General features: G+C 39.0%; 1 protein-coding gene across 1 annotated transcript in view; it reads left to right on the top strand.

Moving 5' to 3' along the window:
* Positions 1–14,728, top strand: part of DIPK2B (divergent protein kinase domain 2B) — a 120,517-nt gene extending 105,789 nt beyond the window's left edge. Inside the window, exons 4-5 of the mRNA XM_077299480.1 lie at positions 6,836–7,124; positions 14,144–14,728. Coding sequence (XP_077155595.1) covers positions 6,836–7,124; positions 14,144–14,487 — 633 coding nt within the window. The 3' untranslated portion in view covers positions 14,488–14,728. The remainder of the gene's footprint in view (positions 1–6,835; positions 7,125–14,143) is intronic.
* The last annotated feature ends 831 nt before the right edge of the window (positions 14,729–15,559 follow it).

Below are 15,559 nucleotides of genomic sequence, written 5' to 3'. Positions count from 1 at the left end.
TAAAAATAAAAAATCTTAATTTTTTTTAACAAAAATGATTTTTCGCCTCCAATTTTTTATTTTCCCAAGGGTAACAAGAGAAATTGGACCCCAAACATTGTTGTGCAATTTGTCCTGAGTACGCTGATACCCCATATGTGGAGGTCAACCACTGTTTGGGCGCATGGCAGAGCTCAGAAGGGAAGGAGCGCCATGTGACTTTTCAATGCAAAATTGGCTGGAATTGAGATAGGACACCATGTCTCGTTTGGAGAGCCCCTGATGTGCCTAAACAGTGGAAACCCCCCAAAAGTGACCCCATTTTGGAAAGTAGACCCCTAAGGAACTTATGTAGATGTGTGGTGAGCACTTTGAACCCCCAAGTTCAACGCATAATTGTATGGATTGAGATCGGACATCATGTTGCGTTTGCAGAGCCTCTGGTGTGCCTAAACAGTGGAAACCTCCCAATTCTAACTCCAAACCTAACCCCCAACACACCCCTAACCCTAATCGCAACCCTATCCACACCCCTAACCCCAACACACCCCTAACCCTAATCCCAACCCTAACCACACCCCTAACCCGAACACACCCATAACCCTAATCCCAACTCCAACACACCCCTAATCCCAACCCTAACCATACCCCTAACCCTGACACACCCCTAACCCAACTGTAAACGTAATCCAAAACCTAACCCCAACCCTAACTTTAGCCCCAACCCTAACTTTAGCCCCAACCCTAACCCTAACCCTAATGGCAAAATGGAAATAAATAATTTTATTTTATTATTTTTCCCTAACTAAGGCAGTGATAAAGGGGGTTTTATTTACAATTTATAGCGGGTTTTTATGTTTGGCAGCTGTAACATACTAAAAGACGCTTTTTATTGCAAAAAATATTTTTTGCGTTACCACATTCTGAGAGCAATAATTTTTCCATATTTTGGTCCACAGAGTCATGTGTGGTCTTGTTTATTGTGGGACAAGTTGATGTTTTTATTGGTACCATTTTCGGGCACATGACATTTTTTGATCGCTTTTTATTATGATTTTTGTTTTAGGCAGAATGAACAAAAACCAGCAATTCGTGAATTTCTTTTGGGGGGACGTTTATATCGTTCCGCGTTTGGTAAAATTGATAAAGCAGTTTTATTCTTCGGGTCAGTACGATTACAGCGACACCTCATTTATATCAATTTTTTATGTTTTGGTGCTTTTATACAATAAAAACTATTTTATAGAAAAAAATATTATTTTTGCATCGCTTTATTCTGAGGGCTATAACTTTTGAATTTTTTAGCTGATGATGCTGTATTGCGGCTCGTTTTTTGCTGGACAAGATGACGTTTTCGGCGGTACCATGCATATTTATATCTGTCTTTTTGATCGCGTGTTATTCACTTTTCATTCGGCGGTATGATGATAAAGCATTGTTTTTGCGGTGTTCACTGAAGGGGTTAACTAGTAGGACACTCTTATAGGTCGGGTCGTTACGGACGTGGCGATACTAAATATGTGTACTTTTATTGTTTTTTTATTATTTACATAAAGAAATGTATTTATTGGAACAATATATTTTTTTTAATTTATTTAGGATTTTTTTTTTTACACATGTAAATATTTTTTTTCTTTTACTTTTTTACTTTGTCCCAGGGTGGGACATCATGCTATAGTGTCAGATCGCTGATCTGACACTTTGCACAGCACTGTGTCAGATCAGCGATCTGACAGGCTGTGCTGCAGGCTTGCCGGTGCCTGCTCTCAGCAGGCACTTGCAAGCCACCTATCTGCAGGACCTGGAAGAAGCCCCGTGGCCATTCTAGATCTGGGGCCTGCAAGGAGGAGATGCTCGGAACAACGCGATCACATTGTGTTGTTCCGAGGGTCACAGGGAAGCATGCAGGGAGCCCCCTCCCTGTGTGATGGTCCCTATGCTGCAGTTTGATCGCAGTGTTCCAAGGGTTAATGTGCCAGGAACGGTTCGTGACCGCTCCTGGCACATAGTGCAGGATGTCAGCTGTAATAATCAGCTGACACCCGGCAGCAAGCCGCCGCGCTCCCCTCGTGAGCGCGGCTGATCGGTTATGACGTACTATCCTGTCGGTGGTCATAGGGGCCCAGACCACCTCGACGGGATAGTACGTCTCATGTCAGAAAGGGGTTAAGGGGCCAATTTATCAAACTGTTTATGACGAAGTTGTGCAAAAAACTTTTTTTGCGGTTTTCATGGATCTTTGTGGAACTTGAAAGGAGAAGTGGTGTAGCTACAACCACCCATCAAATTAATACAATTTCTGGAGAGGCTTGAGGAGGCACATGACATTGAAAGGATACACCAAACTCATCTAGGGGCAGGCTTCTCTTAATTTAGCTTCATCAAACCATTGATTAAAGAAGCGGTGCCATCACAGTTTTTATCCTCTTAAAATACTGCAATCATAATACTATACAGCACTCCGTACTTTCCATTGCTCATTTTGCCCTTCTACCCAGTTAATTATTTTCTTTTTCATTAGGTTTATGACATTGCATGCATAAAAACAGACTAGCTGAATTCTTCTACTACTACTAACAATTATCCCATCTGAATGTTAACATTAACCTTTCTCTGTTAAGTAATTATTTAGAAATTATATTTTTGAATATGCTGTAGAACAATTCTACTAAATGAAATGTAGAAAACGTTTCCCCATAAAACATTTGCATTTCACAGTGTCATCACTTACAAAGCTGTCTTTGAATACTTTCTATGGAAAACTTGAAAATAACGAGAAATTAGCAATTCTGGAATAAAGTTGGGTTTTATTTGAATACTACTGTGATATAATCCAAAATTCTAAAACTCCACTTCATGCTCCTTTGTAGAAATCCACATGTTGGTCAACCCTGTCTAGACCATCAAGTTTTGCTATAGTCCTATATTCAGCAATCTATTTTTTATAGCATAATTAAATATGTTAATTCACTATTAGGGCATATTCACATTGTGTCTTATTTCTGTGGTCAAAAACATTGTTCAAACAAAAAAATGCTTAATTGCTCTTTTTCTCTGGGCTTTTATAAACCCGAAGCATCATTTTTCTTCGTCTATTGGTTGTTTTATGAGCGCTTTTTTAATAATTTATCCACTGGTATTTTTAGCTTTTTTTTCTGTGTTTTTGGGGTCATCTTTTTACTGGTGTTTTCAAGACAGCACCATCTTACACAGGAAATTGAGTAACCATCTTTTTCAGCTTCTCACAGCATTCTAGGGCTCTTCCCTCTCCTTGCCTTTTCACGGTCTACATTAACCTTGCCACTTGGTTGCCATCACGGGATCACCATGATTAATACCTCTTCAATGATAATTGCATTTTTCAGAAATGGAGAGGACACCCATTACCACTTCCTCAAAATGATTCCTTGACTAGGCATTTTATTTGCACAGGTCATTATATACTACTATGTATAATTACAATATTGCATTATAATATACATAACTTATACCTTTATTTATGGTCATGAAAAATAATGATGTAAAAGAAAAAAATGGAGAAACAATGACTAAGGTTTTAAAATGAAATATAAGCTAATGAACAAATAAAAATCATAGATATCCTAATTTAATATCCTCATATTTCTAACATCATCATGATTTTTAGATTACATCCCGATTTTTCCCTTATTTATATTGAAGGCATTTTTACATGTCCATTTATTTTTTGGCACATTAGATGGCTTATAATCTAGTATTTACTGCATATAATGATGGAACAGCCTAGAATAAGGAGGGTAACACACAATGCCAGCTGCTGCCATTTGCCTGCATTATTCCTAGTCAGTAATGGCTGTCAACTGATAATTCGCAACAAATAATTTTAAATTATTCCTACCATAGGAAGAGCTTAGCTAAAACATTATTCTATTTACCTGCAAGCTGACTGAGGCCTCTTTCACATTTCCATCGGTACAGGCCCGTCGCAATGCATCGGGTTGACGTACCGACGGACGTTGTCAATTCTCTGCATGATGTGGGCAGCGGATGGACGCATCCGCTGCCCATTCTGCAGTCCGGGCAGAGTTTCGGCCGCGCATGTGTGGTCAAAAATGGCGGACCCGTCGCACGAAAAAAGTTACATTGAACTTTTTTTGTGATGATGGTCTGCCAATTACCGACCGTGATGCATCGGTAATGCAAGTCTATGTGCAACGTCTTTATAAAGACGGAAGTGTGAAAGTAGCCTTAATTGGTTGACTCAATGGTCCTCATTATGCAACATGTTGTCCATTTTAATTTTTTTTACTATCTACTGAGTGTGGGAGAATTCTAAATCTCTTGCTCATTATGGGGAGGCCCACGCTGCAACGAAAATTGACAATGACCCTCTCGCTGACACTTCATCAGTGTTTTTTTTCAAACCACAAATTCACTCTCAAAATGTTTACATTCATGTGAAACAGTGAAGTTTAGGAAATTCAACCCAAACTCGATCCTCCGTGGATCGATCTGATCATCTCTAATATTGACTTCTCCTTCACTACTGTAAACTATATTTGTAGACATCTACAGTATATTATAAGTAGTAAAATTAAAACCAATAGCTACCAGCAGATCCATCTTCTAAAATACTTGAATGTTTCACATGATTCTAGTCAATAGGAACCTCTGACACTTCAATCAATCTTCATTATTTAGTGTTACCAAGTTTCGTGGGAAAGATCATTTAAAAGAAGCACCAGCCTATTATGTGGGACAATATAACAATCAATAAGAATTAATCAAAACAATATACAGTGATGGCCAAAAGTGTTGGCACGCTTGAAATAAAATTAATTTCAGAAAATGAAGTATTTCTTCCAGAACATTTTTTCAATTACAACTGTCTAGTTATATACTTGTTTTTTTCCTTTGTGTGTATTGGAATAACACAAAAAAACACAGAAAAAAATGCAAATTAGACATAATTTCACACAAAACCCTAAAGATAAGCCAGACACAATTTTTGGCACCCTCAACTTAATATTTGGTTGAACACTCTTTGAAATAAATAAATGCAATCAATCACTTCTGATAACCATCAACAAACTTCTCACACCTCTCAACTGAAATTTTGGACCAATCTTTGTTTGCAAATTGCTCCAGGCTTCTCATATTTGAAGGGTGCCTTCTCCCAACTGGAGTTTTAAGATTTCTCCACAGGTGTTCAATGAGTTTTAGATCTGGACTCATTGCTGGCCACTTGAGAACTCTCCAGTGCTTTGTTTCCATCCATTTCTGGATGCTTCATCAAGTACGTTTGGGTTAATTATCCTGCTAGAAGACCCATGACCCATCTTTCTGACATTGGGTATTACATGGAGACCCAAAATCCTTTGTTAATCTTCAGATTTCATGAAGCCTTGCACACAGTCAAGGCACCGAGAGCCAGAGGCAGCAAAACATTTTTGAACCTCCACCATATTTGACTATAGGTACTGTGTTCTTTTCTTTGTAGGCTTCATTTCATTTTAGGCAAACAGTAGAATGATGTGCTTTACCAAAAAGCTCTATCTTGGTCTTACCTGTCCACAAGACGCTTTCCTAGAAGGATTTTGGCTTATTCACGTACATTTTGGAAAACTACAGTCTAGCTTATTTATGTCTTCTTGTTTGCAGTTGGGTCCTCCTGGGTCTCCTGCCCTAGCATTTCATTTCATTCAAATGTTAACATATAGTTTGCGCTGACACTGATGCACCCTGAGCCTGCAGGACAGCTTAAATTTCTTTGGAACTTGATTGGGGCTGCTTATCCATCATCTGGACTATCATGCCTTTCAACTTTTCAACAATTTTTCTCTGCCGTCCACGTCCAGGGACATTAGCTAGACTGACGTGGGTTGTAAACTTCTTGATTCTCTCAGGGAATACCAAGTTGTTCTCATCAAAAGGATTTTTAAAATGTGTATGTAAGTGGCAATATTTTAATAAGAAACAAGAGCTTAAACTACGGCTTGGTATAAATCATGAATAATGTCATTTACTCTATTGAATGCAATATTCGTAACATGAAGTACATTGGTTGTACCAGTAGAAACTTGAAGAAAAGGTCAGCTGCACACCTTCAGAATAGTAAGCCATAAAACCAATAATAATAATAATAATCTTTATTTTTATATAGCGCTAACATATTACGCAGCGCTTTACAGACATTATCATCACTGTCCCCAATGGGGCTCACAATCTAAATTCCCTATCAGTATGTCTTTGGAATGTGGGAGGAAACCTGAGAACCCGGAGGAAACCCACGCAAAAACGGAGAGAACATACAAACTCTTTCTAAAATTGGATACTAATGTCTACATTAATGAACAACATTTTTAGGCAGGTATGGAGAAATACTGCAAAGTAAGTAGGCTTTTTAAAAATAGAAGCGTTAATATTTTATTTTTATCAATTAATACATTGCAAAGTGAATAAATAATAAAGAAATTTAAATTAATCAATATTTGGTGTGACCACCTTCTACACTTGAACAAAGACAGGGATTATGTAGGTTTAAGTAACCAATCATGCAAAACAGGTGATTATAATTATTATTTTCATGAGTAAGTTGAAACATTGATATTAACTGAAACAGGAACAACTGTGTAAGAGGGTTAAAACAAGGCGAGGAACAACCAAATTCTGCTACAAAGAGGTTGTGGAAGACAGATTTATGTCATAGGTCATACACAATGGCAAGACTTAGCACAGGAGCAAGTCACAAGATAGTTATACCAGTTATACCACACGCACAAAGACTAGTGCTAACCTTTGACCACTGAGCTGCCCATTTGTATGTGACATATATTGAATGTTAGGTATCTGACACATGCCTTCTCTGTTCTTTTAGCTTTTTCCGAGAGCAGAAGGATGGCCTTTTTCTAAGTATTTAGGTTCCTGTGGACGTTTATTTGTGAGCACAAGTACTCAAATATTGAATTCCTTAAACATCTCTGGTCCAGACATGGCAGCGGATCTAGCATATCAGCTTCTTGAAATCATTCACCAGTTAAATGCCAACGACTTAAATTATTTCTTTTATTTCACATCGATTGATGGAACAACGTTTGGAATATTTAATGATGGTCGCTTGTTTATAAGGGACACAAGCAAGATGGGAATTATTGACAAACTGCAACGTAAGTACTTAAGGCCGTTCATCATTTACTACTTAGGAATCATGGCTGTTTTAATCTTTAAAGGCAAATGATACAGTGGGTACGGAAAGTATTCAGACCCCTTTACATTTTTCACTCTTTGTTTCATTGCAGCCATTTGGTAAATTAAAAAAAGTTCATTTTTTCTCATCAATGTACACTCTCCACCCCATCTTGACTGAAAAAAACAAATGTAGAAATGTTTGCAAATTGATTAAAAAAGAAAAACTGAAATATCACGTGTAGTGATGAGTGAATATATTCGTTGCTCGGGCTTTGCCGAGCACACTCGAGTGGTCTCCGAGTATTTGTTAGTGTTCGAAGATTAAGTTTTCATCGCGGCAGCTGAATGATTTACAGCTATTAGCAAGCCTGAGTACATGTGGGGGTTGCCTGGTTGCTAGGGAATCCCCACATGTAATCAAGCTGGCTAATAGCTGTAAATCATTCAGCTGCGGCGATGAAAACGTAATCTCCAAACACTAACAAATACTTGTAGATCACCTGAGCGTGCTCAGGAAAACCCGAGCAAGGAGTATACTCGTTCATCACTAATCACATGGTTATAAGTATTCAGACCCTTTGCTCAGTATTGAGTAGAAGCACCCTTTTGAACTAGTACAGCCACGAGTCTTCTTGGGAATGATGCAACAAGTTTTTCACACCTGAATTTGGGGATCCTCTGCCATTATTCCTTGCAGATCCTCTCCAGGTTGGATGGTGAACATTGGTGGACAGCCATTTTCAGGTCTCTCCAGAGATGCTCAATTGGGGTTAGGTCAGGGCTCTGGCTTGGCCCATCAAGAATGGTCACAGACTTGATCTGAAGTCAATCCTTTGTTATTTTAGCTGCGTGATAAGAGCCATTGTCTTGTTGGAAGGTGTAGCTTTGGCCAAGTCTGAGGTCCAGATTACTTTGGAAGAGGTTTTCATCCAGGATATCTCTGTACTTGGCCGCATTCATGCTTCCTTCAATGGAAACCAGTCGTCCTGTCCCTGCAGCTGAAAAACACCCCCATAGCATGATGCTGCCACCACCATGTTTCACTGTTGGGATTGTATTGGGCAGGTGATGAGCAGTGCCTGGTTTTCTCCACACATACTGCTTAGAATTATCACCAAAAAGGTCTATCTTCGTCTCATCTGAACATCTCCTCTATGTAGCAGAGCCGATCGGGTTGAGGCAGACTCTAGTCTCCTATGAAGACTATTGAAGCATGCCAAAAGGAAAAAAAAGTTATTAAAAATATCAAAAAATATAGAGTTCAAATCACCTTCCTTTCTCCCCATTAAAAATAAAAACAAAATCAAACATACACATATTTGGTATCACCGCTTTCAGAATGGCCCGATCTATCAATAAAAAAAAGATTAACCTGATCGCTAAATGGCGTAGAGAGAAAAAAGTCAAAACACCAAAAATTACGTTTTTTTGCTTGTCGCAAAATTTTAATGCAATGACGGGCGATTAAAAGATTGTATCTGCACCAAAATGGTATCTTTAAAAATGTCAGCTTGGCACTCAAAAAATAAGCCATCACCCAACCTGAAATCATGAAAAATGGAGATGCTGTGGGTATCAGAAATAGCGCAATTTTTTTTTTATAACAAAGTTTGGAATTTTTTTTCACCTCTTAGATCAAAAAGAATCTAGATATGTTTGGAGTCTATGAACTCGTAATGATCTGGAGAATCATAATATCACGTCAGTTTTAGAAATTTAGTGAACCTAGTAAAAAAGCCAAACAAAAAACAAGCGTTGGATTGCACTTTTTTTTACAATTTCACCGCACTTGGAATTTTTTTCCCGTTTTCTTGTACACGACATGGTAAAACCAATGGTGTCGTTCAAAAGCACAACTCGTCCTGCAAAATACAAGCCTTCACATGGCCATGAATCCATAGAAGAAAAGAGAGAGCACTCACCGTCCGTGTGTTCAAGTCCGGTCTTTATTAAAGTGGCTTTACGATAAAAAACAGAGCATGGCAGGGAGATGCAGTGGAGGGACGACAGCTGTTTCGCGCTCCTGCGCTTCAACAGGTCCGATGGTGACTGCAGGTGGGTGATACCTTTACTTATACACTTTCGCTCTGGGAGTGCAAACCCAGCTGGAGTCATCACCACTAACCATACTCCTACTAATGGATAAAAACAATTAAAAACAACTTAAATAGAGCAACACTGAGATTGAATCCTTAGTGAATACAGAACACACCATAAATGATTATAAAAAGACAGACATGTCGGTTCTCTCATTGAGCCCCAAGGGACCCGTAGCATTAACCCTTAATATCCACCTTCCTTCACTTCTTAGCAATAGTCTATTGTGGTCTCCTCCCTGTTCTGGTAACTCGATTTTTTCTATTCCCGCAAATCGCATGCAAGTCGCGTCACCGTCATGAACAGAACGTATATGGTTAATGAGTCTTGGGACTCCTTTACCGGTACTAATAGATCTAAAGTGTTCCCTGAAACGGACAAATAAGGGGCGAATGGTTTTCCCTATGTAATAGAGACCACAAGGGCAAAACAATACGTATACCACATATGTGGTCCTGCAAGAAATGAAATCTTTCACTACTTTGCGTATGGGGCCAATTTGTAGAATTTTACCTGTAAGATGATATTTGCAGAAATTACAATGGCCACACTTTATATTGCCCTGTGGAATCCCCCGGGATAGCCAATTTTCGCGATTAGTTTTAACCCTATTGTGCACCAGAATATCTTTTAAGTTTGTGCCCCGACGACAGGCAAACAGAGGACCTGCATTTACCGGATCATTTATTACCGGATCACTTTCTAGGATATGCCAGTGCTTGCGTATAGCCGTTCTGATACATTTGTCCATAGGGCCATATTTAAAGCTGAAAACAAGTTTTCTAGATTTGGCTTCTGGTGCAGTGTCCTGTTTCCTTTCCCTGTTTGCCCCAGTATTAGCTCCTTCTGTTCTCGCCAAAGCCTGGTCTAAAACGGGGGGGAGGATAACCTCTGGCTCTAAATCTGTTATATAATTCGCGTGACTGACGTGTAAAACCTTCCTGACTGCTATTGACTCTTTTGACCCTGAGAAACTGGCTATAAGGGAGTGATGTCTTGGTGTAATGGGGATGCGCACTTTTAAAATGTAAGAGAGAGTTTGTTGCTGAAGGTTTAAATTTGTGCCTGTCATCGGGGCACAAACTTAAAAGATATTCTGGTGCACAATAGGGTTAAAACTAATCGCGAAAATTGGCTATCCAGGGGGATTCCACAGGGCAATATAAAGTGTGGCCATTGTAATTTCTGCAAATATCATCTTACAGGTAAAATTCTACAAATTGGCCCCATACGCAAAGTAGTGAAAGATTTCATTTCTTGCAGGGCCACATATGTGGTATACGTATTGTTTTGCCCTTGTGGTCTCTATTACATAGGGAAAACCATTCGCCCCTTATTTGTCCGTTTCAGGGAACACTTTAGATCTATTAGTACCGGTAAAGGAGTCCCAAGACTCATTAACCATATACGTTCTGTTCATGACGGTGACGCGACTTGCATGCGATTTGCGGGAGTAGAAAAAATCGAGTTACCAGAACAGGGAGGAGACCACAATAGACTATTGCTAAGAAGTGAAGGAAGGTGGATATTAAGGGTTAATGCTACGGGTCCCTTGGGGCTCAATGAGAGAACCGACATGTCTGTCTTTTTATAATCATTTATGGTGTGTTCTGTATTCACTAAGGATTCAATCTCAGTGTTGCTCTATTTAAGTTGTTTTTAATTGTTTTTATCCATTAGTAGGAGTATGGTTAGTGGTGATGACTCCAGCTGGGTTTGCACTCCCAGAGCGGAAGTGTATAAGTAAAGGTATCACCCACCTGCAGTCACCATCGGACCTGTTGAAGCGCAGGAGCGCGAAACAGCTGTCGTCCCTCCACTGCATCTCCCTGCCATGCTCTGTTTTTTATCGTAAAGCCACTTTAATAAAGACCAGACTTGAACACACGGACGGTGAGTGCTCTCTCTTTTCTTCTATGGATTCATGTGGATTAGCTTTTTTTCTGTATGAGCACCCTTGGTCCGTAGTGGTAGTGAAACGTTCCTAAGCCGAAGGGAGGTGAAACAGGAAGCCCAGGCTGAACAGTGCGCACGTCTTTTGTTTTACTGAGTTTATCTTCACATGGCCATATTGGTGAAAAATAAAAAAGTTATGGCTCTGGGAAGAAGGGGAGCGAAAAACGAAAACACAAAACTTAAAAAGCTCCAGGGGTTAAGGGGTTAATAAATATGCAAAAAATACTACATTTCTGTTTTTTTCAGTCAAGATGGGGTGCAGAGTGTACATTAATGAGGAAAAAAAATAACTTTTTTGAATTTACCTAATGGCTGCAATGAAGCAAAGAGTGAAAAATTTAAAGGGGTCTGAATACTTTCTGTACCCACTGTACATGGCTGTGTTTGGTAACCCCCGGTGGCATATTACATGATGCTGATGTTGGCAGGCTGGCTTCTGAAGGACTTGTTGGGTAAGGAGACATCTGAAATTTGCACTCTGAAGTGTATCAGTGTGTCAGATGATGTGAAAAGCATTTGAGCCTTTCTATGGCAGTATCTTCTGCTGGGAGCAGAACATTTTTTACATCTGGCATCTTTGAGATGATCAAAGTGATAAAGATACTGAGGGGACACTTTTGATATAGCTCATAATGATTATGCAGTCTATCATATATAGCCTTCCAAGATTCTAGATTACCAAGTTGATCTGTGTCAAAAATGTGGACTCTAAAGAAGTCCCAAGATTGAAGCAGCAATAAAAGTTTCAGACTAAGGGCTGGTGCACACAGTCCTAAATTCTCTCATTTGAGAGAACTGGGCCAATGATGCCAAATACACTCTGATCAATCTCTGATCAGAGTTTGATCAGAGGGTGATCATAGCCTGATCTGATTCTCTAGGATGAGAAGATGGAGAAAACTATTTTTCCCATCATCTCCATTTTGTCAGTGTGTGGAAATTAGATGTCATCCAGTTTCAGTTCAATGAATTCCATGCACTCATCGACTTGCATGGCCGACTGAGATCATCGGATGAAACCTGGGCATGCATTGATTTTTTCCTCTGACAGGCTCTTTGGAGGAGAAAATTGGACATGTGCATGGCCCCATAGACTAACATTGGTCCTGTTGCGATCCGATGTTATGTCGGATTGCACTCGGATCAATAATATGGTTTTCTTAACAAGCCCTAAAAGTTGGCAAATAATCTGGGATATTGCAGGATTCTGTCAGGAAAGATGATGTTATTTTTAACCCCTTACTGCCATTGGACAGGATAGTACGTTTTGATGTGGGCTCCGGTGGTGAGCCCGGATCAAAGCCGGGACATGTCAGCTGTTTTGAACAATTAAAAAAAAATCAAACATACACATATTTGGTATCCCTGCATTCAGAATCACCCGATCTATTAATAAAAAAAGGATTAACCTGATCGCTAAATGGCGTAGTGAGAAAAAAATTAAAACGTCAGAATTACGTTTTTTTGGTCGCCACCACATTACATTAAAATGCAATTACGGGTGATCAAAAGAACATATCTGCACAAAAATTGTATCATTAAAAATGTCAGCTCGGAGCGCAAAATAAGCCCTCACCCGACCCCAGATCATGAAAAATGGAGAAGCTACGGGTATCGGATAATTGAGCAAAATTTGTTTTTGCAAACTTTGGAATTTTTTTTCACCACTTAGAAAAAAAAGAACCTAGACATGTTTGGAGTCTATAAACTCGTAATGACCTGGAGAATCACAATGGCAGGTCAGTTTTAGCATTTAGATACAAATAGAACCTGAAACTCAACTTAAGTGTGAGTAACTCTGTATTTTTATTCCGTATTTTTATTCATATCATATTTATTAGTGAACCTAGCAAAAAAAACAAACACAAAACAAGTGTGAGATTGCACTTTTTTGCAATTTCACCACACTTGGAATTTTTTTCCCGTTTTCGAGTACACGACATGGTAAAACCAATAGTGTCATTCAAAAACACAACTCGTCCCGCAAAAAATAAGCCCCCTGTATTTTGATGGAAAGATAAAAAAGTTATGGCTCTGGAAAGAAAGGGAGCGAAAAACGAAAACGCAAAATCGAAAAAAGCTCCGGTCATAAAGGGGTTAAGATGACTCTTCCCTAGATGAATAGTTGAAATGAGTTCATGTTCTGGAGATCTGACTCATTTAATTTCAATCATATTCTGGCTTGGCTAGATGGAACTAGATTTTTGGGGTATCTTTAGTTAAAAAAATTATAGTACATTAACCCACTGCTGACCTACCTTAACCAATTTTATTTTTTGTGCTTTTGTTTTCTCCTACTCTTTTTCTCAAACCCTTAACTTTTTCAAATTTCTGTATTCATATCTGCAATAAGAGTTTTTTGTGGGACAAGTTTTGAATTACCCCAATCACTTTATCATATAATGTACTGAAAAAATTAAATGTAAAGTCAAATAGTGAGTAAAATGACCTGAGTACCATAATCTACTGGTCAGTATGGCAACAGTGGTACAAAATTTGCATGTATATTTTTAAATCTTACTTTTTAAAAAAAACGAATTATTTTAATAAAAATACAGTTGGTTTGTGATGCTGCTTTCTGAGACCCAAACATTTTTACTTCTCAGTTGAAGGAGTTGTGTGAGAGCTTGCTTGTTTGTAGATTATTTTTTATTTTAGTTTTGCAATGTTCACCATACAGAATAAATAATTTTTGGACCAAATGTTTTACAGATGCCGAATACAAAAAGGGAGTATTGTAATTCAAATTTCTTGTTTTTATTTTTAAAATACTCTTTACATTTTTTGGGGGAGGAAGAAAGATATATTTCTTCTAAAAGTAAAACAGAAACTTTATTAGTTTTAATAACAGTATACTTTAAATTATGGATTTGTTTTAATTGCTCTTTTTGCTTGTGACTGATGTTTTTATATTCAACATCTCAACCTTCTTTTTTAATTGCAGAAAAATCAATGTATGAAAAGAACAATGAAGAAACTGATATTTTCAGCTGCCTATCCTCTGATTGCCCACCAACGCTTTCATCTTGTGCCAATATTACGGAGAAACAGAACGTTATTCTATTATGTAAAGATCTGTTGCCTTACTTAACAGCAGAAAAATTTCCTAATTCCACCCAGGAGAAAATTGATAAGCTTCTTAAAGACTGTTCAAAAAAGATTATTAATGACCTGGAGGCACGTAAATTTATTAATGAACTAATGGCGATCTTGAGACCTTGGAGGACATGCGATGCCAGATTTGCATACAGATATCCAGATTGTAAATATATAAGTCTGATGGGATGACACCATTAGTAAGGGTGGATAAATTCTACTATCTCTAAAAGTGACAAGACATTGAAATATAGAGCTGTGTTAGTAAAATGGCTCATTATTGCAGACTATAGATGCTACAAGCTTATGTTACTTTACAATGTTTCAACAAGAGTTAATATACAGTTGTTCAGTCAAGATACATTTTGCAAAAGTGTCCTTGAGATAATATGTCTATCCTTGGTCAATATAGTAAAAAAAATATACTGCAATATACAATCTGTTTAGATCCCATTTTTGACGAGAAAACAGATGTAGCAGATCATGGTCTTCAGTCCTGTAAAACGAGAAAAAAACAAAAAACATCATACAAACACTAATAGGAAGGACAAAATGTGATTTGATCTAGGACTTAATCTTTCAGCCTTGTGTGGATTATTCTTTATTTCAATTTTTATCATGTAACTGTAGCGCCCCCACTGCCGCAGGGCCGAGGGGTACCCGGTACCGGGCCTCTGGGTCTCTGCTCTGGGGTTGTCATGGTGGCTAGGCCCCGGTCCGTGACCCTGCCGAGGGGCGTACAGTGATAGGTATGATGTGGAGATGGGGATAGATGGTGGTAAGGCTGTAGTGGTGCAGTGCAGTAAATAACGAGGACACCAGGTTGCAGTCTCTTTACCTCTTTACTGAAGATCTCTGGGTCCTCAGTCCAGAACACGGTTCACCAGGCTGCGCAAGTCCGGCCGGTCCAATGGCACCTCCAGAGTTCTCTTCACAGGTGGAAATCGGTGCCTTCCTTCTAGCGCTATGTGTTGTGGTCCTTCCCTGCTGTGCTTACGGAAAGTCCCCCACAACTGTTGTGTCTGTTTCTTAAGTTCCCTCACAACTCGATTAGATGATGTTCTGCTAATCCTCTGTCCCTCCCTGATGTTCTGGTTGGGACGGCACCCGTTCTCCACAAGTTGCCCCCCAAGACTGCATAGGTGATTTAGGTAAGACAGCCCGCCTTAAACTGACTGTCCTGCCGCTGTTTGGAGTATTGCTTGAAGCTGAATGTTATGATACTACCTCGGCGTTCCGGACACCGGTAGTGCGCCTCAGTAGG

Source organism: Ranitomeya variabilis, chromosome 3, assembly GCF_051348905.1.
Source record: "Ranitomeya variabilis isolate aRanVar5 chromosome 3, aRanVar5.hap1, whole genome shotgun sequence".
NCBI lineage: Eukaryota > Metazoa > Chordata > Amphibia > Anura > Dendrobatidae > Ranitomeya > Ranitomeya variabilis.
Note: the sequence above shows the minus strand (reverse complement) of the source record. Positions and strands in the feature narration are given on the sequence as shown.